The sequence below is a fragment of the Petromyzon marinus genome, chromosome 15, assembly GCF_048934315.1.
Source record: "Petromyzon marinus isolate PM22_M1 ecotype Great Lakes invasive population chromosome 15, UKy_Petmar_22M1.pri1.0, whole genome shotgun sequence".
Lineage (NCBI taxonomy): Eukaryota > Metazoa > Chordata > Hyperoartia > Petromyzontiformes > Petromyzontidae > Petromyzon > Petromyzon marinus.
Window position 1 is genome coordinate 16,529,029 of NC_133681.1, and position 23,611 is coordinate 16,552,639.

Genomic DNA, 23,611 nt, shown 5'->3' on the forward strand with positions numbered 1-23,611 from the left:
TTATAGTTAAACATTATAATAAACATCATATCGATGAACGCACCGGTGTAAATTGTTCAAGTTGTATTCAATAAAAATCAGTTAATATTTGCATCACTCGAACGTGCCGCACCACTGCTCCACTCCCCGCTACCCTTCTCCATCCTCCCCCTTGCTCCTTGTCCCCTTACCATCTGCCAACTGCCCCCCTGCTGCCCGGGTTCGTGGTTACGCTCAGAGGGTTTGTATTCAGCTGTGATATCGAGGCTGCAATACATTTCCACGTGATAAGCCACTTCGTTGAGCTATCATTTGCGATAGCCAGGTCGCTTCTGAGAAACACGTATATAGCTCAGTGACCTTTACCAGGTAAAATAAAAAAAAATTGTTTAGTTTTTCATTCTGATGGGAAGGTACCACGCGAACCATCACCACCATAATGACCACTGTCAGGCTCCGTAGAGCAGGGTGCGTGTTTGTTGTCATCGTCTACAAGAGCTACATGTGGCAAAACTGGGGGCGCTGTCACCGGCTCGGCGATTGCGCATTCTCAGAATTAATCTGGCAAGGGTCACGTGGTCAGAAAAGGGGCAGTCCAGAAATATGAACCCTTGCACTGTTCCCCGCTCCCCATGCCAGTAAACAACCCGCACCAACCAGCGTGGTGACGTATGATCAAATACACCGCAATGATCCACGAGGACGTGGCAGTGGGGAGGTCCCCATACAGTAGAGATTCGTGAAAGGGCCATGGCATGGACGCACATGCATCATCCCATGTGATACCACCTGCAGGGCACGCCTCGTGACGCTCAGGTGGGTTACTTGCGCTTTCTTCCTGCAGGGTAGCTTCAACCGCCTGCTAGCCACCGTCTCCCAACGGGAGGTCGGGTCGCTTCATTCGAGCGTCACTCCACAATTGGAAGTTCCTGGCACAGGTGCGAGAGGTGGATGAGTTGGAGTCCTGTCTGTGGGCGTGTGGGTTTAGCATGCTGCGCTACGATGAATTCGGTGACCCGAACTCGATTCACGCTCTGGTCACAAATGTTAGTTCAATGGAGTGGCTTATCTTGTGGAAATTGGTAGCCGTAAAATACTCTAAACGCATGTTGCTAAGTATGGAGAGAAAACCCGGAAGACCTGGAGAACAATCCACGCGACCACGGGGAGAGAGACATGAAAACTCCAAATATACAGGCGTCAGGGTCCGGATCGAACCCACGACCTCTTGCATACCAAGTGAAGGAGTTACCATCCCACCAACGCGGCACCCTTATTATGTACCAGGTTACAGTCACGGACTCAAACGAAGACAGTCCCTTCACACATGGCGTTTAACAGTCTGTTCGACAAGTAAGTGCTGTTAGCGAGCATCTATTCAGGCCAGCATGGCACACGAGGGGGTGGGTGGTCAGTTTTACCCAAGATAGCCCCACTGAGTCTCATAGCTCTTTTCAGGAGGGTCCTACTACATTTCCCAGCAATAATTACTTTGCACAGTACATTCCAACTGGGTAATTTGCAGGCAATTGTATTTAATTCAGTAAATATGGTCCATGACGCTGGGATCTTCAACGTCCGCTCTGAAGTAGACGGCACGTGGTGCCTTTGCGGTGAACAAGCCTGTAGCATTAAACAGGGCGGCCGCTGGATTCAAACTGCGAACCTCTATGATAAGCGGCGAACGTACTACTGCTACAGACACACACGCTGAGTGTGTAATCACTCAACATGTGAATGATTACACACATTGTTAAACACAACGCTTAATCACACACAATGTTGATGACACACAACAACGTTGTGTTGAGTGTAATCACAAACAACAACGTTGTATTGAGCATAATCACACCCAATTCTGTGTTGAGTGTAATCACACACAACGTTGTGTTGAGTGTAATCACACACAACATTGTGCGTGTTGAGTAATCACACAATTGTGCTGAGTGTAATCACACACAACATTGTGCGTGTTGAGTGTAATCACATACAACAACGTTGTTGTGTTGAGTGTAATCACACACAACAATGTTGATGACACACAGCGTTCGAGGGCGCCGTAGCCGTGCCATTGGGAGTCGAGTTATGAACGCCACTGGCGCCGTAAAGCAATCAGAACCGGAATATTTCTTTGTAGACTGGAGGAATCCGATGAGCTACGAAGCTCTTTTTCACAGCCGTCCAGCATCTCGGCCGTCACGATAGAACGAGGCCGATAAACGTGGAGGTATGAGGGTAATGCTAAGTCGGTGTGTCATGCCCGAGTGAGGTTGCCATGGGCGTGTGCGTGGCCGTATCAGGAGCGGGTGAGAAGGACGAGGTGAGGAGTGAGGAGGATAGGGTGAGGGGTAAGAAGAACGAGGTTAGGGGTGAGGAGGAAGAGGTGAGAAAAGATGAAGACCGCTTGTGTTACGATCGAAACGTGTTTTGCTTTTATTTTTCATTTATTTTTATTTTCTATCTACGTGACTTTACCAAAAGAACCAAGAATATGAATTACAGGTAGTCTCTAATTTACGACGGCTAACTTACGACCCACATTTACGACGTTTATATAATGGGCGCTGCGGTGGTGAGATGTTAACTCCATCAACTTGTTATCAGGAAGTCGTGGGTTCGATCCCGCCCCTGACGCCTGTATATTTGGAGTTTGCACCTTCTCCCCATGGTCGCGTAGATCCTCCAGTTTTTCCCTCCACATTTGTCTGCTATAAATGTCCACGTGATAAGCCACTTCGTTGAGCTATCATTTGTGGCCAGGTCGCTTCTGAAAAAGAGCTATGTAGCTCAGTGGGCCTCACCTGGAGAAATAAAAAAAGTGTTTTTTATTTAATGCCACCATGGATCGGTTTACGATGCAGAGACTTCATTTACCGCCGCATCTTCCGACGTGACTCGACAGATTTGAACATAGATGTTCTACTGTGAAACAAAGTTAAAAATCAATGAGGTTTTTCTTTCAAAAGGTCAAGTCACTTATCACAAGAAGAAGACAAGGCAAGAAAAAATAATTGAAACAATTTGTACAAATTGCTTTTATTTTAAAAATATGTTCAGTACTGTACGTGTAACATTCTTGTCCTATGAATTTACAGCATTAGGGGACTGTTTTCTAAGAATATTATAGCATTAAGAATGCCTAATACTTCATACATAATCGACTACATCTCATACTTCCAGCCTTTTTGTTGTGAAAAATTGGGTTTCTAGCCTGTGTTTGGGAACGTAAGTCCTGCTTTTGGAGTCACCGCCAACAAGAGCCAAGGACAAACACCGAACGGAGACAATTGGAATATTGCTCCCTTCTGGCACGTTTAGTCACGGCCAATATTACATCTGGCAAACTCGCGCATTGGATTCAGCAAAGCCATGAAAATTCTAGCTGAGAAGGCTTTGTATCCAGACAAAGATGAAAACTACATGGATAATGGTCGATCAAAAGATTTTGTAAAATTATTACGTTTTTTAAGTAGATAAAAAATCCTGAATATTGTCTATTAATGTATTACTTTAAATAGTTTGCATTGTACTATTGCATATCAGTACGTTAGGGTAGGCTTCATAGGTTATAATTTAAGCCTAAAGGCCCCCCAAGCCCTCCGCAGGACCGAGGGGATGAGCGCCCCGTCTGGTCAGAAATCGTCTCATCCTAATAATCATCATACTTCATAGTGACTGGTCCTCATCTCCATTGCTGGCCTTGAGCTCGTGGTGGCAATTCCATGTTGCTATGTTACTCATTATTACTAAAATAGTATTTATGAATTGCGGCTGGATAAGTGACGACGATAAACATCAATTGCAAGTAAGGCCCACTGAGCTACGTAGTCCTTTTTCAGAAGCGACCTGGCCACAATTGGCAGCCCAATAAAGTGGCTTATCATGTGGAATTTATAAAGCCAAATACTCGAAGCACACGATTCTAAATGTGGAGGGAAAACCTGGAGGACCCGGAGAAAAATCCACGCGACCACGAGGAGACAACGTAAACTTCAAATATACAGCAGGCGTCAGGGTCAGGCTTGAACCCACGAACTCCTGCATACCAGGCGAGGTAGTTAACATCTCTCCACCCCGGCACCATCTAGCACTGAGCCAGTGCCGGTAACTCCACATTACGACCTTTACAAGTTGATTCATAGAACCACCAATTTGACTGTCCACTGGTATTTTTATCTACCCCAAGTGAACACGTTGCCGCCCGATTTGTCAATCCACAGTTGCATGCGGGCCTCCTCACGCCAATGATGGTGTTGGCGATTTACCATACTTCACTACGCTGGTAGGTGGTGGGGAGCAAAGTCCCAGGAACATTGTACTGTAAAATACAAGGCCAGTTTTGTTTTCCCCGCACTGCATTAGCCCGCAGAAGCGTCTAACACCTGTGTGTACACGGCAGTCGCCCACCCACGCTTCAGGCCTGCTGAGTTTTCGACGCCTGACGAGATGGAGAACATTTTGGGTGATTTCGTTCATGTGCAATATTCAGCGAGCTCTTGAAGAGCCATCACCCGAAACATCGAATATTATATCACCGCGTACATTCCTTTTAGCCTTGTTATGAGTGTTGTTGAGTGTTTGTTGCATGTACCACATGTGCACCACTTCCAATGGACAATAATCAGACCATAGCTGCCACCCACCCCCGTCTCAATAACAGCAACAATTCTGTGCTGTTTGCGTAATCGACCAGACCATGAATTGGCGTTGGCGGTGGGGTCACGCCGCCGGGCTGAAGCCACACCCACAAAGCCGCGAGGTTTTTTTTAGTTCTTAAAATTATTTTGCAACAAAATTCCAAGGGAAATGCGAAGGCGAGCGAGCTCCCCCCACCGCACTCGCGACTGGTCGCGCGGCATCGCCTCCCAGAACGCCGTCGCTCGACACCGTCGATTCCAATCGCTTCGGTGGTTTTTCTTACGAATCGCGCCCCTGCTGAGTCCGTCTCGAATCTCGCGCAACCAAACAACGGCGCCGTCCGGGTAACGCCGAACGGGGAGAGGAAAACAAAACCGCAACTCGCGACGCGAGGTGACCTAACTTTGCCGATGACGTCACGACGCCGGTCTTGGTGACGACGCGACGCCGGCCGCGATGACGTCACGATGCGGGCCGCGAACACGTCACCTCGCTGACGCAAGGATTTCTCGGTGGCGTCGTGGTGGCGTCATCGCGCAAGTTTTTAGAATCGCCCGGATGGGCATCGTGAAAGACGCCTCTTGGCGAACAGTTACTGAGACTCGGCCATAAAAGAAGGCCGCTTGCTTCTGGTGATAGCCAATCGGTTTAAAAAAAAAACGTATATGTTGTCAGAGCATGTTTATTTGCCTCTTCACCACAACCAGTACGTGTGGTTAATGCGGACGCAATTCTATGCAAAAAGTTATCTATTTGGTGTTTGAAAATCTTGCTTCTGGCAAAAAATAAGGTCCCATGATAAATACGTGACATGACGTCATCACGCGCAACATGCCGTCATCGCGCCACATGACGTCATCCGCGCGACATGGCGTCATTGCTTGTGACATGACGTCAACGCGCGCTGTGTTGCCGGATGTAGCTCGCTGTTCCCTAGGCGACGACGTTGGCGACGAGTCAGGGATTTCTCTCCCGCTCCTATCTCTCAGCGATAAATAAAGACTTTTGGATGTTCTTCATAGGTAGTGCACCTTTGAAAGAAAATCATTTCGCGCCTATCTCCCAGGACTTCACATGGCTACAAATACATCCTCCGTCATCCAGGACCTAATGTAGCAAGCTCCAGGACGTCCAGCAGGTCGTCAAAACCTCTTGGACTTCTTGATTACCACCCGAAATATCTACTAAGGTCCATCTCAAATGTCCATTAATTAGCATCTGACTTCCGTCTTCCAGGACCATCCAGAACTTGAATTATTCTGGACCTCTTACAGATCCTCCTCAATCCTCTCCTACCCACAACCTTCGCCATTCACATCATCGTGTGTCTCGTCAAGCCGTGCCACCTTGTATCTCCATTACTCCGGATTACCGATATACCTTTCTCAAACCATTTCTATCACAAGACCTCTCAGAGATCCTGCAACATTCATCATCCAAGATTGCCATTGATCAAGCATCTCTTCATCATGGACTTTCTGCGACTCCTGCATTCCGGTTCTTTATAACCCTGGTTGCTGCTGCTGTCCAGGACCCTCGTCTCAAACCTCGAGTATTTTGGCCCCGCATCACGCACAACCTCCTGCAGTGCATCCAGTTGACGCAGAGCAGAGGCGGCGTCATCATGTCTGAGGTTACGGAGTTGGAGTGGGACAGCGCGTTCGTGCGGAGGCTGCGCGAGGAGATATCGGCCGAACTGCAGGCGCTGGGCAAGACTGGGGCCGTGCCGGGTCCTGGGCGTCTGGCCGTGTACGCAGGGGCCCTGAGCAAGGTACGTTAGAGGGTCTGTGGCAGTGTGGTCATGGGTCACTTGAGACGTTCCTGTGGTAGTAGGGTCATGGGTTACATGGGACGTTAGGGGGCCTATGGTAGTAGGGTCATGGGCCACTTGGGACGTTAGAGGGCCTGTGGTAGTAGGGTCATGGGTCACTTGGGACGTTAGAGGGCCTATGGTAGTAGGGTCATGGGCCACTTGAGATATTAGAGGGCTTGTGGTAGTAGGATCATGGGACACTTCGGAGTGTCCAACAGTCCACCCACTACACACGGTCAAATCCTTTAGTTATCCATAATTAAGGTATTTTGGGTTAGATCACGTAAATATAAATGTCGTTCAACCCGGCACCACCCGACACAGCCAATTAGCAAAGTTTGTCACGCAACCATCTCTCCTTTAGAGATGTTTCTACCAAAGGCCAAAATTGGCAAAAGATTGCCTTTTCACTGATGTACAAATTATGCAGAAAAACCTTGCTCAACGGGAAAATGGGTTACGTTTCTGGTACGAGTGAACAGGGGGAGAATGTTGTTGTAGGCATTATTATTATTAATAATAATGCCTACAATAAATACATTATAAGGAACAATGTTATTTTCTATTATTACACACTTTTATTGAACTGGCCCTGTTGTCTGTTTATATTCTTTCAAATCGTTGACGCTTAATATCTTCGGATCTATGAAGCCTAACGATCTGAAATTGTTTACACAGACTCGTCGTCTCGCGTGCCAATTTTAAGATTTCATTTAATGAACCGGTCCAGGTCCTGCCGATCCTGTGCCTCTTGTGTTTTTTACTTAATTTTGTATTGCACAATTTAAAATATATTAAAATTATCCAGACAATGATGAGCGATTGTTATTGTCTGGATTGAGATCTTAGAATTAATATGTACAATTACAAATTATTTGACAAGATAGAAATACAATTTTGTAAAAACACTTAAAATAGAAATGAACATTACATTTAAAAGATTAACTTAAAGTGTTTTACAAATTACATTTGATTCATTCTGGGGTCAAATAATTTAGATGCAATTTATTTTAGAAATATTGGAATTCAAAGCATTCAACCAATTTCTGTTAAATCTGATGAAAATTTGGATATGGATAAACAGAGATACGAATGCTATTTTTAATTTCTTTGCTGAACTTCCACATTACATAAGCTTACTGTATGAAAATGACCAGAATTTTTATTCAAATCTTATTTCAGTAAATGACAATGAGACTATAACGTAAAATGAAATGTTATACAGTATTACATTTTTTTCAACTATCTCCACTCTCCCCAGCTAAATTGCCAATTTAAAATATTAAACATTTTGAAAAAATGTGTATGTTGCCAACCAAGTTTAATATTGAAATAATCGTTATAACAACGCTTTATCACAATCAATCAGTATTATCGCAATCAAAATATAAAATGTATGTGATCAAAGCCCAGGATCGTATTGTTGACTCATCACGAAGCACAGACAATGTTGATCTGGAAAAATGTATTCCATCGGATGTCAACAAAACCGAAGACCCTGTTTCCAGGTGCTAAAGGTGATGCTTCGTTACAATATCGATTTTGGAAAATGACGAGTCAATCGAGTGATGGGACAGATTCCTGAAATCATCAGGCCTATTTTCCGTGGAGCTTAATTGTATGCAGAGGACATTCCATCGGTAAAGGTATATTTTGGAGAGATTGGAGTTCACCAGATTGAGCCGATGTCTGTCCAGTTCCCTGCCAAATATTCATTTGGAACTGCAGAAAGACGCATGTACCACTCATCCTTTGTTGGGCTTCAACGGTGCACAAAATGCAGGGATCCACCGTAAACTATGCCGTTGTCAATGTAGGTTCCAAGGTGTTTGCTGCTGGTCAGGCGTTTGTTGCATTGAGCAGAGTGCGATCACTAGATGGATTGAAACTGGAAGAATTGGAATGCACCAAGCATACAGGAAGCAATGTGTGCAGCAAGAAGGTACTGGATGAGATTAATCAACTGAGAGAAGTGCCCTATCGTATACATATAAATATAGTTATTCTTTCAAAATAATTGTAACTGTTTTAATAAGGAAATTTCAAATTTACAGAACAGTCATTAATATTTTATAACAATAAAAACGTTACACATTTTACCTCGTTATTTAATATATTTTATTTCAGATTTTCGGGAGATATAAATCCTCAAAGAATTGAAAGCAAATACTAAGACTAAAATGTATCCAATAAATTAGGTAAAAAAACTTAGTTTTTCAATGCACACACTTTTATTTGCACTCATAAGTAGAAAATAAATATTTTTTACTCCAGAATTAATACAATTTTATGTGCTGAATAAAAGTGGGTGGTTTTCTTTCGATATGTTTAATTTTCTTTATGCAAGCCACCCACGTTTATGAAGCACATGAAATTGCATTCATTCTAGGGTCAAAATAGTGTATTTTCTACTTTTGAGTGCAAATAAAAGTGTGTGCATTAGAAAACTTGGTTTATTTAATTTATTTAATTTTAACTACCTTTGATGATGGTGATTTGACCACGATGGAGGTGGTGGTGGTGATGATTAGGAATTCAGGAGGATAACTCCTCGGGAAATACAATGAGAGAGAAAAGTGCACTAACGGCAATTGCAGTATGTATAAACTAAAAATGCACAATTGAGAGTTCAGAGTAGCTGCAATGGTAGTACCTATTCGTGGTACACTATATTACTGCGAGACTGAGGAAAAAGCGGGCAGCCGAGGTATTGTGCCTAATATTCGGAGACAGTTTCAAATAAAACATTCTGTGCACACCTTCCCCGGTTGTCGATGGTCTGCTACTATGGACATTCGCGAATAGTCCAGCGGGTCGGAGTTGTAATATAGGGGATTAGTATGCATTTAGTAACACGTGAATACACGAAATTCGAGAATGCAGAACTCGTGAATAGCAAGGGGTTACTGCACTACATTTAGTGCCCCTCACATTCAACAAGCTACCGATTCCTCATTACGATCATCGTGATTCATGATTTACACGAAGCAATGTGATCATAATTTCTGTGATAAAATATTTAATTAATCATGGTCATCACCGCCGCCAATATGATGGTTGTTGCTACTGGTAGGTGCTGGAGAGGACCAGCGATTACAGGGAGGTGCTGATGGCCACCATGTCCGAGTACGAGGCTCTCTTCGAGGTTCTGCGTGCCGGGCATCAAGAGGCTCACTCTCTGCAGTCCACTGTGAGGGCCCGAGCAGGACAGCCTGTTGCCCTGGCCTACTACAGACGGCGTTCAGCCGAGCTACAGGAGAGGTAATGCCCTCTTTTGGGGTTTTTTTTTCTGGCGCTGGTTACTTCAGCAAAACTCTAGCCAAACAACTCACATCCCACTCAGTGGTGGTGATGTCACCACAACGTCAATGCCAGGTTTGGTGTATAGCCAGCCTAGCTGTGGAAAAACAAACTCAGGTGGCCTGCATATAAGGAAGGGTTTTTGAGAAAGTTCCAAGAATCTGGCCAATTTGGCATGTTGAACTTTTTTAGCACTCTACATAGCCAACCCTTCTGATCGGAGGTGCGGTGGCTCAAAACAAAGCCCAATCAGGACGAGCTAATCATTTGTAAGCGAATTGGGTGGTAATGGGATGATTGGAGCTGTTTTGGTGTCCATAGTCTGTGGGTGAACCAGGCAGAGCTGGTTGACTTCAGGCTATTTAAGAACTGCCCAGAGGGTGCTTTTGGTGTTCTTTTCTGTTGAACTTCTTTCGTACAGTACACAGCCAACCGTGTTAATCGGTGTGGGTCTGGGCTCTGTCCTGTGTTGATCAAGTCCTTGTAAGTGTATGGTGTGCCTAAGTAGACCACCTCACCTCTCGCACACCCTACGGCAGTTAGCGCTTGAAGTGTGCCCTCCCATAGCGCAGGGGGTTCTCAACAATGATCACTGCTCGTGTATTGAGCATAATATATGTCTGTAGGTACCCTTAGGCTGTGTATTATATTATTTTTTATTTGTTAAGCAAGTCCCCAACGTAACGGGATGTTTTCTAAATAAAGAGGTTCATGATTGAAGACTGGACAATGCCTCCTGGTTGCACCACCGTGTTCAGGGGTGTTGCTTATGCACAACCAACCTGTCATTAAATATGCACTCAATTTTACTTCGACAAATGTCTACATTACACATGCTTGAATGTTTAAGTGATAGTTTGTTACCCAATACCTGGTAACAGAAGACTGCTAATATGTGAATTCACAACTTCATATTTTAACTCCATATTTCATAAGTCCATAAATCTTTTTTTCTCTTTGCTAAAAAAAAGCTATCGTAAAAGTTATAATCACCAATATGGCTGGCTACATTGTTCAGGTGTTAGTAAAGGAGGGTGTCTGTCTGCACTGCTCTGTTGCCACAGGATTGCCCTTATAGAAGAGAACAATGCCAAACTGGAGGCTCAACTGCACCATCGAAAGTCACCAACTACATCTGTATTGGATCAGCCCATTCCAGATGCAGCAGATACACATGCCATGCCACCACTCAAACCAATACACGGTGTGTGTGAACAAGCAAGCTGTTAACACTACATTCCCTATGCTTCCCTAAACTGTATAACACTTAATATATGTGTATTGCCGGTTGGCAGTGCTTAGAGTGTATGGTTACTCATGTGTATGTGTGCATATATATTTACGTGTGTATGTATATGTGTACGTATTTTTTTCACTTGTTTACATGTATTGCTGTGTGTGTGTGAGTACTTCTGCAGGTCTCTCTCTGCATGAGGCCACAGATCCGGAGTTCCTGACAGAGCGGCTGCATCAGCTGCGTGCTCGTGAGGCTGAGCTGTGTGTGGCAAACCGGGAGCGCTTTGTGCCGGTGCAGCTCCTCCGTGACCTACGGCAGCAGCTGCAGCAGGAAATGAGCACACGTAGCCAGCTGCTTGCTGAAAACATATCCAGCCGACGCAGGTAACTGTTAGAACTGGAAAGTCATAAATGTGGGACAGCCAGGGGTTGGAGTTTCCAGATAGTGAGAGTAGTAGAGGAGAAGTGAGAGTTGTTCTATTGAACCATGTTTTACTGGGAGACTTGAGAATCACAGATGCATTCATGTGTAGTAACATCGGGGATATCACTGTATGGTGCCGGCCCGAGAGGGTCGTGGCGTGTGATTGTTCCTATGTCGCGGACAGCACTGGGTAGGTTGCTGTGTGATGCCGGCTTTACTATAGCACAGCGTGCGATACACCATCATCACGTACACCCCGTAGATTGCTGTAATATCAGCCCTAGCAGGGCTTGGTGAGTGCTGGGATAGCGCGGGCACCGCGCATAGCGTGTAGTGTGAGCTCCCACAAGGGGGAGCGGGAGAGTCTCAGCCCAAGGACTCCCCCTCCCATTTCATGAGGAGTCCCTCACGCAGCACAATGGTTGGGCGATCTGCGGGCCCCGGTCCCCGAGAAGCACGACGGCGCAACGTCAATGAGGCGTCATCAACCTGCAGCTTAGCCCACGTCTCGTGGTCAAGATTCAGAACAGAATTACGTGGCGACTGAGCACCTGGCACCTGTCAGGCCATCAATCACCCCTTATCGCACATCTCCCTGGCAACACCTCCGGTGTCAGTGTGCAACTCCAGGCGGACCTGGTCTGCACCAGCTTCTCTCCCAAATTAGGTGGCGGTTTGCCCGTGCAACCTCATGTTGCACACACGGACGTGTTTGTCCTCGGTTGCCCTCGGACAACAGTGTGTACCACGTATTTCACCACACTACACTAGGATAAATAAAATGTGTTACATTTGAATGGCAAGTTGACATTGATCATCCTATGAAGAGACTAGCTCCTGCCATAACCATGTGGAATTTTTACCACTGGCTCAAGTCTACCAATGAAGATTAGAGCCATCTACACTACTCATTAGAAAAGGTAGACACTTGGATGTTGACGTTTCAAAATGAGCCTCTGGCGGGATGTTTTATTCTGTGGCAGGTACAGGAGGCTGAAGGCCTCGTGCGGGGCGGCGAGGATGTGGCGGCTGCACAACCGTTGCGGTGGTTCCCTGCTGGAGGTCATGGTACAGGGGGTGTGGGAGAATGAGCATCACCAGGGTGAGACTCGCACAGGAAAATGCACTTGGTAGTTGTGCCATCACTCTCAGTGTTGCAGTGTGATACTTTCCCAACGGTTTTCTCATTTTTCTTCTCTCACATGTATCAAATAATTCACTGTTAATACACGTTCATGCTGTTATCACTTTCAATCAGAAATCTCGGAACACAACACAAAAACGATTAAAAACATCGTAGTAAGCAACAGGAATAAAAAAGGATGGTTGTTTAACACGTAGGCTTTCGCGACCAATATTATCCATAATAGATGTTTTGGGTTAGATCGCATAAATATTAGTAAAGTTTGTTACTAATTGGCTGTGTCGGGTGGTGGCGAATTTAACGACGTGTTTATATTTACGCGATCTAACCCAAAAACCTCTTATGGAAAAGGATGAATTTTGGCAATGCACAAATGGTAGCCTTAAGAGAAAGATTGAATGATAATTTAAAGCTCGAATTCTTGGATAGCATACAATACATATAGCCCAGGAATTCTACCATCTCTGCTATTCAGAGGCAGAAGTTCCGGATGTTTCACTTTAAAAAAATAAACCATGCCGTTTGCAATGTGAAAAAGGGGAAAGCTCCTCTACCAGATAATATAACTGTGGACATCATCAACAAATGGGGACAACTCAGAAAATTTTCAGATTTGCTTACAAATGTTTCAACAACAATTATACACTGCAATCATGGAATGATGCCTCAATCATTCTTTTAGAAATATTCTTCTGGCCTTTGAATATAGGTGCATGCAGAGGATTTGAGGAATTTCATGGTAAAATGCAATGAGTAGTTTGAACATTAATAATTGAGTGTGGAAGAAAAGTGTTGCAGATGTAGTCAGAAAAAATAGTTTACAATGGGTGGGGCACATATGCAGAATGGCAACTAGAGGTCCAAAGCCAATGGAAAGACAACGCCAGAAGGTGGTGATACAATTATAGGAGTGTGTAACCATGACATCATCTGAATGACATAATGGATTGGTGGTTTTCATTGTCTTTAAATGACATAATTCCTTGTGGGCCACATCAGGATCAGAATATTTATTTATACTGGAGGAATCCGATGAGCTATAAATATATTTTTCACAGATGTCAAGTAGTTTCACAGATGTCCACATGCCTTTTGTTGCAAGGTATAGACTGACCATGTCCTGTGTTTGTGTTGCATGCATTGCATTGAACACGTTCCCTGTGGGTAGATGACCTGGAGCAAGCAGAGATGGAGATGGTCGGTGGCTCTGGGGACGATGAACCTGGCAAGGGATCGGAGGGGGCACAAGTTATTTCCTACATAGACAGGTCAGTCAGCCAATTCATTGGCAATGTCTTCTACAAAATACCCAACCTTGTTTCATGCGCTGATTGAACATGTAGTTACTTACTTCAGAGGGGAATACAAAAAATGGGCGAATTAATAGAAAATAGTGGTTAATCATCCATAGCAGACTTTTTTTGGGTTACATCGTGTAAATATAAATGTGTTGTTAAACCCATCACCACCCGACATAGCCAATTTGTAAGGTTTGTCACGTAAAGAAAACATGCCAATTAGTTATTAGTTCAGCACACTGGTGTGTTTGAGAGTAAACTCACAACAAAACCTCTATTATAGATATTGGTCACAAAAGCCTACGTGTTAAAGTGGCGAATCAGCTGTCATTTCGCCATTATAATTTATGTGATACATTAACCTCCCTTAGCACTTGTAGGCGCACAGTAATAACATCACCTTACTCGATTTAAGACTGAAAATAGGAAGACTTCTTCACAATTCTGGCAATCCCCTGATGAAGCTGGTTGTAATCACCAGCGAAATGTCTTACTCAAATTGTAAATCCATAATATATAACCCGCCAACACCCAGCACAGCCAACTAGTAAACAGAACATGGCAATTCGTCACAAGTACAGCACACCGGTGTGTTGGAGAGCCAAGCCACAACATTTACAATCTGAGTATGACGTTTCGCCAGTAATTATGTAGTGTGTCCAACTGAGTCGCAGACGTTGTCTTGGGAGCAACACTATTTATTACATCAACGCAACACACAACATAACGAAACCTACACTCAGGTGTCGAACGCCCATCTAACCACGCTACCGCAGAACTAGACACGGTCCCGCTATCCCGGTCCAAAACACGAGCTGGGTCCCGGACCGCGTGGCTAGAGGCTTCTTCAACCCGACGTGGATCTTCACTCGCCAATAGTCAAGAACCCCGAGCCCCACACCGGGCCCCCGTTATATCGGCCCGGGCTGGGGCTGGCTCCGCCTCTCGCCCCGCCCACATTCTAGATCTCTCGAGCTCTTTCCCGAAGGCTCCCGAGAGCTCCTCTATACCACGTGACCACCCAGCGGCTCCCGTCCACTGGTGGCCCCCCTCCAATATCATCGGGTCACATATCGGCAGGTCAACCAGCGTATCATGCCCCAACGTAACCCTGGCTGGCTGACACTCTCTCTCGCTTCCTCACCGGGAGCCCGCACCGCACACTGTACGTGGTGCCTCTGCGCTAACCAGCGCTCACCCAAGCCCCGCTAGGTCTGGTACTATGCCCAGTAACCGGGCTGCACATAATGACAACATATTATCCGCCGTAGCCTCGCAAGGCCGGCACCACACAGTGACATTCACAGTCACTACAATTACATCTAGCTTCATCAGGCGACAGCCAGATTTTTGGAGAAGTCCGCTTGTTTCGTTCCTTATATAGAGGCGTAGATGTGGTGACCACACTTCTGCGCTCTTGCGCAAAATGGGGCGGGGGGGATTAATGTGTCAACATACATTATGCATGCGCATTATGCGAGCCCTTTGATCTTGTCATTCATGTTCATTGTGTGTATTAAAATAGCCGTACCAAGAGTAATCCCTATTGAAGTATGGTGCCCTGTATAGGCATGCATTTAAACAATGTATTGTTTGATGATTCGCTTCCACGCAGCACTAAGTCGGTAGCTATCCGAACGGTTACAATTATATTTACTTCTTTCAATTTCGATAGAGTCTCTAATTAGTCTTGGCCAGTAGTAGCTAGTTTTGCACAGAACTTCAACATTATCAAAATCAATTGAGTGTCCTTATTGGCACACGTGTTTTGCTATTGCTGACAGTTGTATTTGGGAGTATTTAATATTTCTCTGATGTTCTTTTAGTCTCATGCTGATCATTTATCCTGTTTGCCCAACGTGATCTAACCCAAAACAACCTCTTATGGATGATATTGGTCGCAAAAGCCTACGTGTCAAATTGTAAATGTTGTGGGGTTGCTCTCCAACGCACCGATAGGCTGAAGTAACTAATTGGGACGTTTTGTTCACGTGACAAACCTTATGTGTTGGGTGGAGGTGGTATTACGACACATTTATAATTACGTGATCTAACCCAAAAACTGCATTATGAATGTATGGTGGCCTCGAGGGGGCCACCGCGGTGTAGAGACAGTGCCGTGTGAGGGGTGGTACTGTAAGGGTGGAGCCTGGGTGTCGCTGAGACGGGGGTCGCGTCAAGACATGACAGTGGGGTGAACCCGGGAGGGCACATGACCGGACGAGGGGGGCAGGGGGGCCCCCAGTCGGGGGTGAGAGGATCATGTGATGAGGATCCAGAGTCCCCACGAGCGTTCTGGAAGGGGGGCGTGGCCAGGGGCGGGGCTGGCCACACCAGGTGAGTTATAAGCAGGGTCCCGAGAGGGATCGGGGCGTTCAACTCTGGGAATGAAGTCGCTATCCTCGATCCGCGGTCTACGGTCTTCACGCGTGGACCAGGCAGCTAGTTAGCTGTCCTGGTCCGACTATAGAATTATCTCTCCGAGTGTCAGTTTAGTTAGCCATGGTGGTCACCACCCTATGCTGTTATCCTGTTAGAGTTTCCCGTTGTGTTAAATAAACGTGTTGCCTCCAAGTACAAGTGTGCGCCTAAGTTAACACACTTCAAATGTATAAACAAACTCAATGCAGTTCAGGATAACAGCTTGTGTTTATCCTATGACCGGACAATGCTGCTGTGCGGTGCGGTCTGTGATTGGGTGGGTGCGTGCAGGTTTAATGAGTTGCTTCAAGATGGCCACTACGAGCAAGCGGCACAGCATGCGGCCAGCAGCCCCCACGGAATTCTGCGAAAGGAGCATACCGCTCACTGCTTCTCTAGTGAGACTTTGGGAGCCAGTGCACAGGGGCAACCGGTCACAGGGCTAGAGGGCTCTCGTGACGAGGTTAGGGGGTGGGATGAATGGCAGCAAAGGCAAAGGAGCAGCTGGTAACATTAGTGACTGGAGATAGGGGCAACAGGATCTGTGAACGTAAACAGGAATAACTTATTCCTGGAGTAACCGGGGAGAGAACTGGGTACAGGAGGATAGGCTAGCCAGAGCTAAGGGGAACAACATTCCCTCTATAATCAAGCGGAAGCTCATTGATGCAAAACGTTCATCTTTAGGATTGACCACTTGATTCACCTTTGCTTATTTCCAGAGACCAATAAACTCATTTCGACTTCATTGCCTCTTAATACTGAAGACACAAGCTACCACGGTTTATACATACAGTAAGTCCTCGTGTAATGTGGTAGATGCGCTGCGTTAAGAGAAAAAAATGTGCTGCGTTAAGCGAAAAGGGCATGAAGCGAAAACTATTTCCCTGTAAATAATGTAGCGATAAAATTTGGGGAGATACGATGTATGCACACAGGGTAAGATGGCAGGACAAATGACTGAGGGTATAATGTTGCGTTACTGTATCATTTTGCGTACTGCATCATACCGCTCAGCTGTGCAGCTCAAGAAAGTAGTTCATTGTCAACCGCTCAGAAACCGCGTTACAACGGCGAGCGATCCGTGTTACAATGGCGAGCGTTCCACATCACAACGTTGCGTGTTCTCCTTTGTGCGAAAAGTGTTCCTTCGTGGAATAACCCCGTTTTAATGAAAACATGTTGTGTGAACATGTGTTAAGTGGTGACTTAACCATATTTTGGATTCTCCTTGAGGTCATTGGATAAGCCTATGCAGGTGCACACCTGTGTGTTTTTGTAGGAGTGGTAGTGCAGTGGTTAGCATACTTTGCTACGAACAGAGCCGCATTAATTTAATTGACGGCTAATAACAGTAGTGATATTTGAACTGGTTCTGTACTACCTTTAGGTCGACTCAGCTGTAAATGTATATCTGGCGTAGTGTGTAAACATCAGGGTTGAAGGGAACAAAGGTTGGCAGCCATGATTCTGGCCACACCCACCCCCTTGTATGCCATGTCAGCCTTAATAGTTGCTCACTCACAGCACTGGCCCCAGACACCTATATACATTTATGGGGTGTCTTTGTTTTAGTCAATGGAAGACTCGTGTGTCAAACAAAGTTTTGTTCACTACGATCAAACCTCACCTCCCCTGGTCCCTTTGCTGGTCACACCTCCTGTCCCCAGCGCTCCATCGGCAGCATGGAGAGCCACTGCCCCTGCTGCTCTGGTTCCAGACACTGATAGGTTCTGCGACGGCCACTCGGTGCCTGCCCGATGCTCGCACAAGTCTGGAGGCCACCTGCTGTTCGCTGCAAGAGCACAGGCTGGACCTGCTCATGCACTGGGTGACACATTGCCGGTACTCGCCTGTGACAATCATACACAATCACAATAATATGTACGATATACACATATGAATATAGAGGCAAAGATCCTCCATGTAGTCTACACATGCTGTTAGGACAAGTGCTGTTAGCAAGCACCTATGAAGGCCGGCGTGCCACACGAGGCGGTGGTGTGACCAGTACCACGCTTCGCCGCCTTTGTCTCCCCAGTGGTGAGTCGAGCTAGGGGAGGCCCATGACCATTTCAAATATTTGTCACGAATGTTGGCTTTGAGTATGAATCGAACTCAGGAAGCTGAGTTTATAGTGCAGTGTACTAACCACGGCGCCACCATTCCCCATACAGACAGCAACAGCTGTCATTCGTCACTAAGTCGTGATCATGTCACCATGGTGCTTATGCCAGGCTAGGTGTACTTTGAGAGCATGTAAAGTGTGGAAGGTTTGCGGATAGCAGGTCACAGGGCAGCCTCATATGATATGAGTTGACTGAGATGACAGACAAATGCACCACCTGTGCTGCCCACCGTGCCAACTTGCTGTAATTTAACTGACCGGTACTCTGTTCATTGTTATGTTCATCATTCCTCCATCCTTGTTGGAGGGCGACTGCCTCAAACAGCCCAGTAGTGTCCTGCACAAGCAGAGGCCATTATTGATACTGCTGGTACCAGTCATCGGTAAGTCAAATCAGCTCCACATCCTCCTGTACCTCATCAGCCCATGCCGTGCCCCTGTGTCTGGTCAAACAGAACCTACTTCGCCACAAGGAGGCTTGGCATGCAGGCTACATGACCCAACCAATGTCACCTCGCCTGCAGGAGAAGCTCACGAATGGCACTCTTTCCAGTTCTTTCAAGATGTTTGAGCTCCCCACACGATCCAGCCTGCTTAAACCCAGCATGGATTGTAGGCAGGCCAGCCTGAATGTTTCAAGCTAACACAGATGTATGTTTAAAGGGGTCCAAATTTTGTAAGCATAGAGTAGAGAGGACACAATTGTGGCCAAAAGACCCAGAGCTTTTAAAAGAAGCCAGGTAGCTTCCACACAGCATCACACAGCCAATACAGACACACAGATACATTACCAGACACATGGACATACATACAGATACACACACAGACACAGCACCGATATGTACATGAGAATCACACTCACACCACTTCCTTCACATATTTGGCCACTTATGTCACCCCAAATGCTGATATTAACACAATGCACGAAGTACAGAAATCGCTTGCTAATCGCGAGGGTTAGGTTCCTGGAAAAAGCCACAGTAGGCAAATCCGTGGTTGGTCAAGTATAGGGGCCATGGTCAGACTCGTCGTAGCTTAATTAACTTGCCTGTTTATTAACTAAACACAATAAAATACAGTACATTACACAATAACGTAATAAACATGAACATTACATTAACTTTACATACCTTTAATATTAACGGTGATGATGAAAATGTATGTATTATATTGAACTTCTTTTGTACCGTACATAGCCAACCGTCCTATTCGGAGGTGCGGGGGAAGGGCAAGATACTAAAATAAGATTATGGGGGAAGGGGTGGTTAGAAGGAGGAGCTCAGCTCACCCTCCCCCTCTTCCTCCGAGTCATCAATGACAGATGAGTGGGCAGGCGAGGAGGCAGGCGAGGAGGCAGTCACAGTGGTGCTGGTGGCTGGATCAGTTGTGCTGCTGGCTGGATCGGTGGTGTTGGTACTTTTCATTTAAAAAGTTAGGATGCATGGATGCTGTGTTTTTTTAGTGTAAGTTCCGGTACACCTCCCTCTATGGTTGCGATACGACACGGTCTTTGGCCTTCGAAAATCACAACAGAGCAGACAGACAGCTGATAGGCTACGACGCAGCCCCATGGGTGGCGCGGAGGTGCAGAGTAGAACCGCATCCCCACAACATTTGTAAATTGCGTGTTGCAGACCCGTGCTTACAGGCTGCGTTTAGTAAATTGGTATACAGATAATAAAACGTGTATAACATAGCCATTTCCGTGACCAGTCACAAGCTAATCCCTCAGCTATTTGATATGTAGACCCCCTTTGTCAAGGTGCCTCACTTCTCCCAACCAGCTTAAAGTTGCTACGAATCTTAACAGCGTTCATTGAAGCTCTGTGGATGTGTAGGCCTTTACTTTAACATCTATTTCTGTGACCAGTCACAAGCTAATCCTTTAGCTATTTCAATGCTAAATTACTAGTTGCCTCTGTGGATGTGTAGGTTTTGACTTTAACATAGCCATTTCTGTGACCAGTCACAAGCTAATCCCTCAGCTATTTGCACAAGCTAATCCCTTAGCTATTTCAATGCTAAATTACTAGTTGCCTCTGTGGATGTGTAGGTTTTGACTTTAACATAGCCATTTCTGTGACCAGTCACAAGCTAATCCCTCAGCTAATTGATATGTAAATCCCTTTGTCAAGGTGCCTCACTTCTCCCAACCAGCTTAAAGAGTCGCTACGAATCCTAACATCGTTCATTGAAGCTCTGTCGTCCCGACACGTCTGTTCCCTTCACCTGAAGACAGCCGCTTGCGTTGTGGCCGAAACGTCGTGAGAATTTTATTGTGTTATTTTATTATTTGATTCTCATTCTACGTGACTTTACCAAAAGAACCAAAGAAGGTGTATACATGAATTTCGTGGTAGGCAAGTCCGCGGTTGGCAAGGGATTGCTATACAGGCATTATATACAGAGGTGATGCTTGTGTGTGGTGTGATGGTGTGTCTGCATCCAGGCTAACATTCTCCGAAGCACTAGGAGATGTGATTTGCCGGTATGGTGAGACGGAGCCAACGACTGCCCCTCTGTGTTTGGTACTGGCACACGCCGTGTTTGCCGGGTCTGGTGCCCACGGGAAGGCAGCTGAGGCCCTGTGCTGCCAAGGCCGAGTGCAGGGAGCTCTTGCCTATGTCTACACCTGTGACTCTTTCAGCATGGGTGAGGTTATGATGCGTGCTTTGTGCGCACGCTACACTGTTCAGCCACATGGATTTTATTTCAGTAGGTGGCAATTTACCTGCTATTTGTGGTGCACTTGTGCAGAAGCATGGTTTTAAAACGTCTACAGTTATATAAACAAGTTAATTAAGTCTTGATTTGAAGCTTTCGTGATTCCAGGAATCCATACTCTTTGGTTCTTTCGGTAAAGTCATATAGGTATAAAATAAAATAAATCACGACGTTTCGATCGCAACACAAGCGGTCGTCCTCAGGCGGAACAAATTTAATCCAGCAGTGTAAGTGAATTAAGTGAAGAGCTGTTGCATGGATATATTTTATGATTTGATAAAGATGACTCACAATTTAGAACCCATGAGTTCAACTCCCGGTTGAGATCAACTTAACCTCCTGGAACGCTCTTCCTTCTGATATTAGGAAGCCACTGGAGCTATGCACTCTTAAATCTAGATTGAAAACTCATTTCTTTAGAACTGCTTTTTGTTTTTAGTTTGTTGTCCTTCTGCCGCACCTCTGATTAGCACGGTTGGCTACATACTCCTTGAAGGAAGTTCAACGTACACAAAAATTCACGAGGGTTGGTAAAATTACTTTAAATTTGCAGGAAGTGAATGGTAGTCCTTCCTACTCTTTGGTTTTTTCGGTAAAGTCACGTAGAAATAAGAAATAATAATAAAATTACATAATAGCATACGACGTTTCGATTGCAACGCAAGCAGTCATCATCAGGTATAGAAGAGCTAAATTTAAGAGAGAGAGGAAACATGGAACCGCAGATATATATACAGACACCTAAGTAGAGGGAGTTAACACAGAGACACAACGTACAGAGCACAGAGAGATAGGGTCTATGTGCCGAGGCCTTAGCATGTAGGGGAGACAAAGAGAGATGGAGAAGCACATCAAATCGAACAAGATTTAGTAAAATTTGAAAACAATATAATGCAGCACAGAGGGTCGGTCAAAACACAATTAACGCATGGTCTGGCTGATTACGTTATTTCAAAGATTGCTAAATTATAGGTTAAGAGTGATAGAGTACAGATAGCAGACACATATATAGACATCTAAGCAGAGAGAGTTAGCACAGAGACACACAGAGAGAGACACACACATGGGACACAGTGAAACAATGCTTCTGTGTCGAAGCCTTAAATAGAGGGAGAGGGTGGGGTGGAGACAGAGAAAAGGAATACAAATTAGCATGGACTGGACTGAGCAAGTAGAGGAGCCACGCACATGCCGCTGCAGCGTGGTGAAGGGGGGGAGGGGCACAAAAATCAGATTAGCATGCCCACAGGGACTGTGGAGAGAGACAAGACACATACACGTAGACACAAAGGCAGAAACACAGGTAGAGACAACACAGAGACACAAACTTAAGTTAAGTGTGACATTTGAGAGAGAGACAAGACACATACACGGAGACACAAACAGAGACAACGCAAAGACACATACTTGATACCTCCCCATAGAGGTGGTTCAAACTTGATTTGGTGCTTTCGTGACTGCAGGAATTACTCTTTGTTTTTTTTCGGTAAAGTCACGTAGAAATAAGAAATAATAATAACGTAATCAGCCAGACCATGCGTTAATTGTGTTTTGACCGACCCTGTGTGCTGCATTATATTGTTTCCAAATATTACTAAATCTTGTTCGATTTAATGTGCTTCTCCATCTCTCTTTGTCTCCCCTGCATGCTAAGGCCTCGGCACAGAGACCCTATCTCTCTGTGCTCCGTACGTTGTGTGTCTTTGTGTCTCTGTGTTAACTCCCTTTACTTAGGTGTCTGTATATATATCTGCGGTTCTGTGTTTCCTCTCTCTCTTAAATTTAGCTCTTCTATTTTTCGATTTAAAGCTTTCGTGACTGCAATGATTCATCTTCTTTGGTTCTTTCGGTAAAGTCACGTAGAATGAGAATAAAATAATAAATTGATAAAATAAAATAACACAATAATATTCTCACGACGTTTCAGCCACAACACAAGCGGCCTTCATCAGGTGAAGGGACGAGACTGTCTGGTAGGACAGCGCTGGAGTGAAAGAGCCACGTTCAGATCACGGCCTTTAAGCCTCAACTTTAGCACCACGGATAGCTACGGGCCCCGTTCAGACGGACGAGTTCGTCCATGGTCGGAACAGAGGAGGGGGAGAGAGACAGCTGCGAGGCGCTACTCATACTCCATGTTGTAAAACCATACCATTAACCGTGGTGTGAGAGGTATTAAGAGTCAATGCTGGCGAAGGGGCTGCGGTCTGATGATTGCTTGTGTTGCAATCGAAACGTCGTATGCTATTATGTAATTGTATTATTATTTCTTATTTCTACGTGACTTTACCGAAAAAAACCAAAGAGCAATTTCTGCAGTCACGAAAGCACCAAATCAAGTTTGAACCACCTCTACGGGGAGGTATCAAGTATGTGTCTTTGCGTTGTCTCTGTTTGTGTCTCCGTGTATGTGTCTTGTCTCTCTCAAATGTCACACTTAACTTAAGTTTGTGTCTCAGTGTTGTCTCTACCTGTGTTTCTGCCTTTGTGTCTACGTGTATGTGTC

The 23,611-nt window shown here is 45.4% G+C and overlaps 1 protein-coding gene across 2 annotated transcripts in view; it reads left to right on the forward strand.

Moving 5' to 3' along the window:
• Positions 1 to 587: 587 nt before the first annotated feature.
• The window catches only part of LOC116938307 (clathrin heavy chain linker domain-containing protein 1-like), a 28,117-nt gene continuing 5,093 nt past the window's right edge, over positions 588 to 23,611 (forward strand). The window contains exons 1-11 of one of the 2 annotated variants that reach the window (XM_032945409.2): positions 588 to 795; positions 4,200 to 4,261; positions 6,149 to 6,388; positions 9,504 to 9,691; positions 10,795 to 10,934; positions 11,149 to 11,350; positions 12,374 to 12,492; positions 13,703 to 13,802; positions 16,545 to 16,651; positions 17,924 to 18,098; positions 20,831 to 21,033. In XM_032945409.2, the coding sequence (XP_032801300.2) occupies positions 6,242 to 6,388; positions 9,504 to 9,691; positions 10,795 to 10,934; positions 11,149 to 11,350; positions 12,374 to 12,492; positions 13,703 to 13,802; positions 16,545 to 16,651; positions 17,924 to 18,098; positions 20,831 to 21,033 (1,381 nt within the window). In that variant the 5' untranslated portion in view covers positions 588 to 795; positions 4,200 to 4,261; positions 6,149 to 6,241. Of the gene's footprint in view, positions 796 to 4,199; positions 4,262 to 4,929; positions 6,389 to 9,503; positions 9,692 to 10,794; positions 10,935 to 11,148; positions 11,351 to 12,373; positions 12,493 to 13,702; positions 13,803 to 16,544; positions 16,652 to 17,923; positions 18,099 to 20,830; positions 21,034 to 23,611 lie in introns of those variants that run through there. The other variant, XM_032945410.2, reaches the window with a different exon arrangement.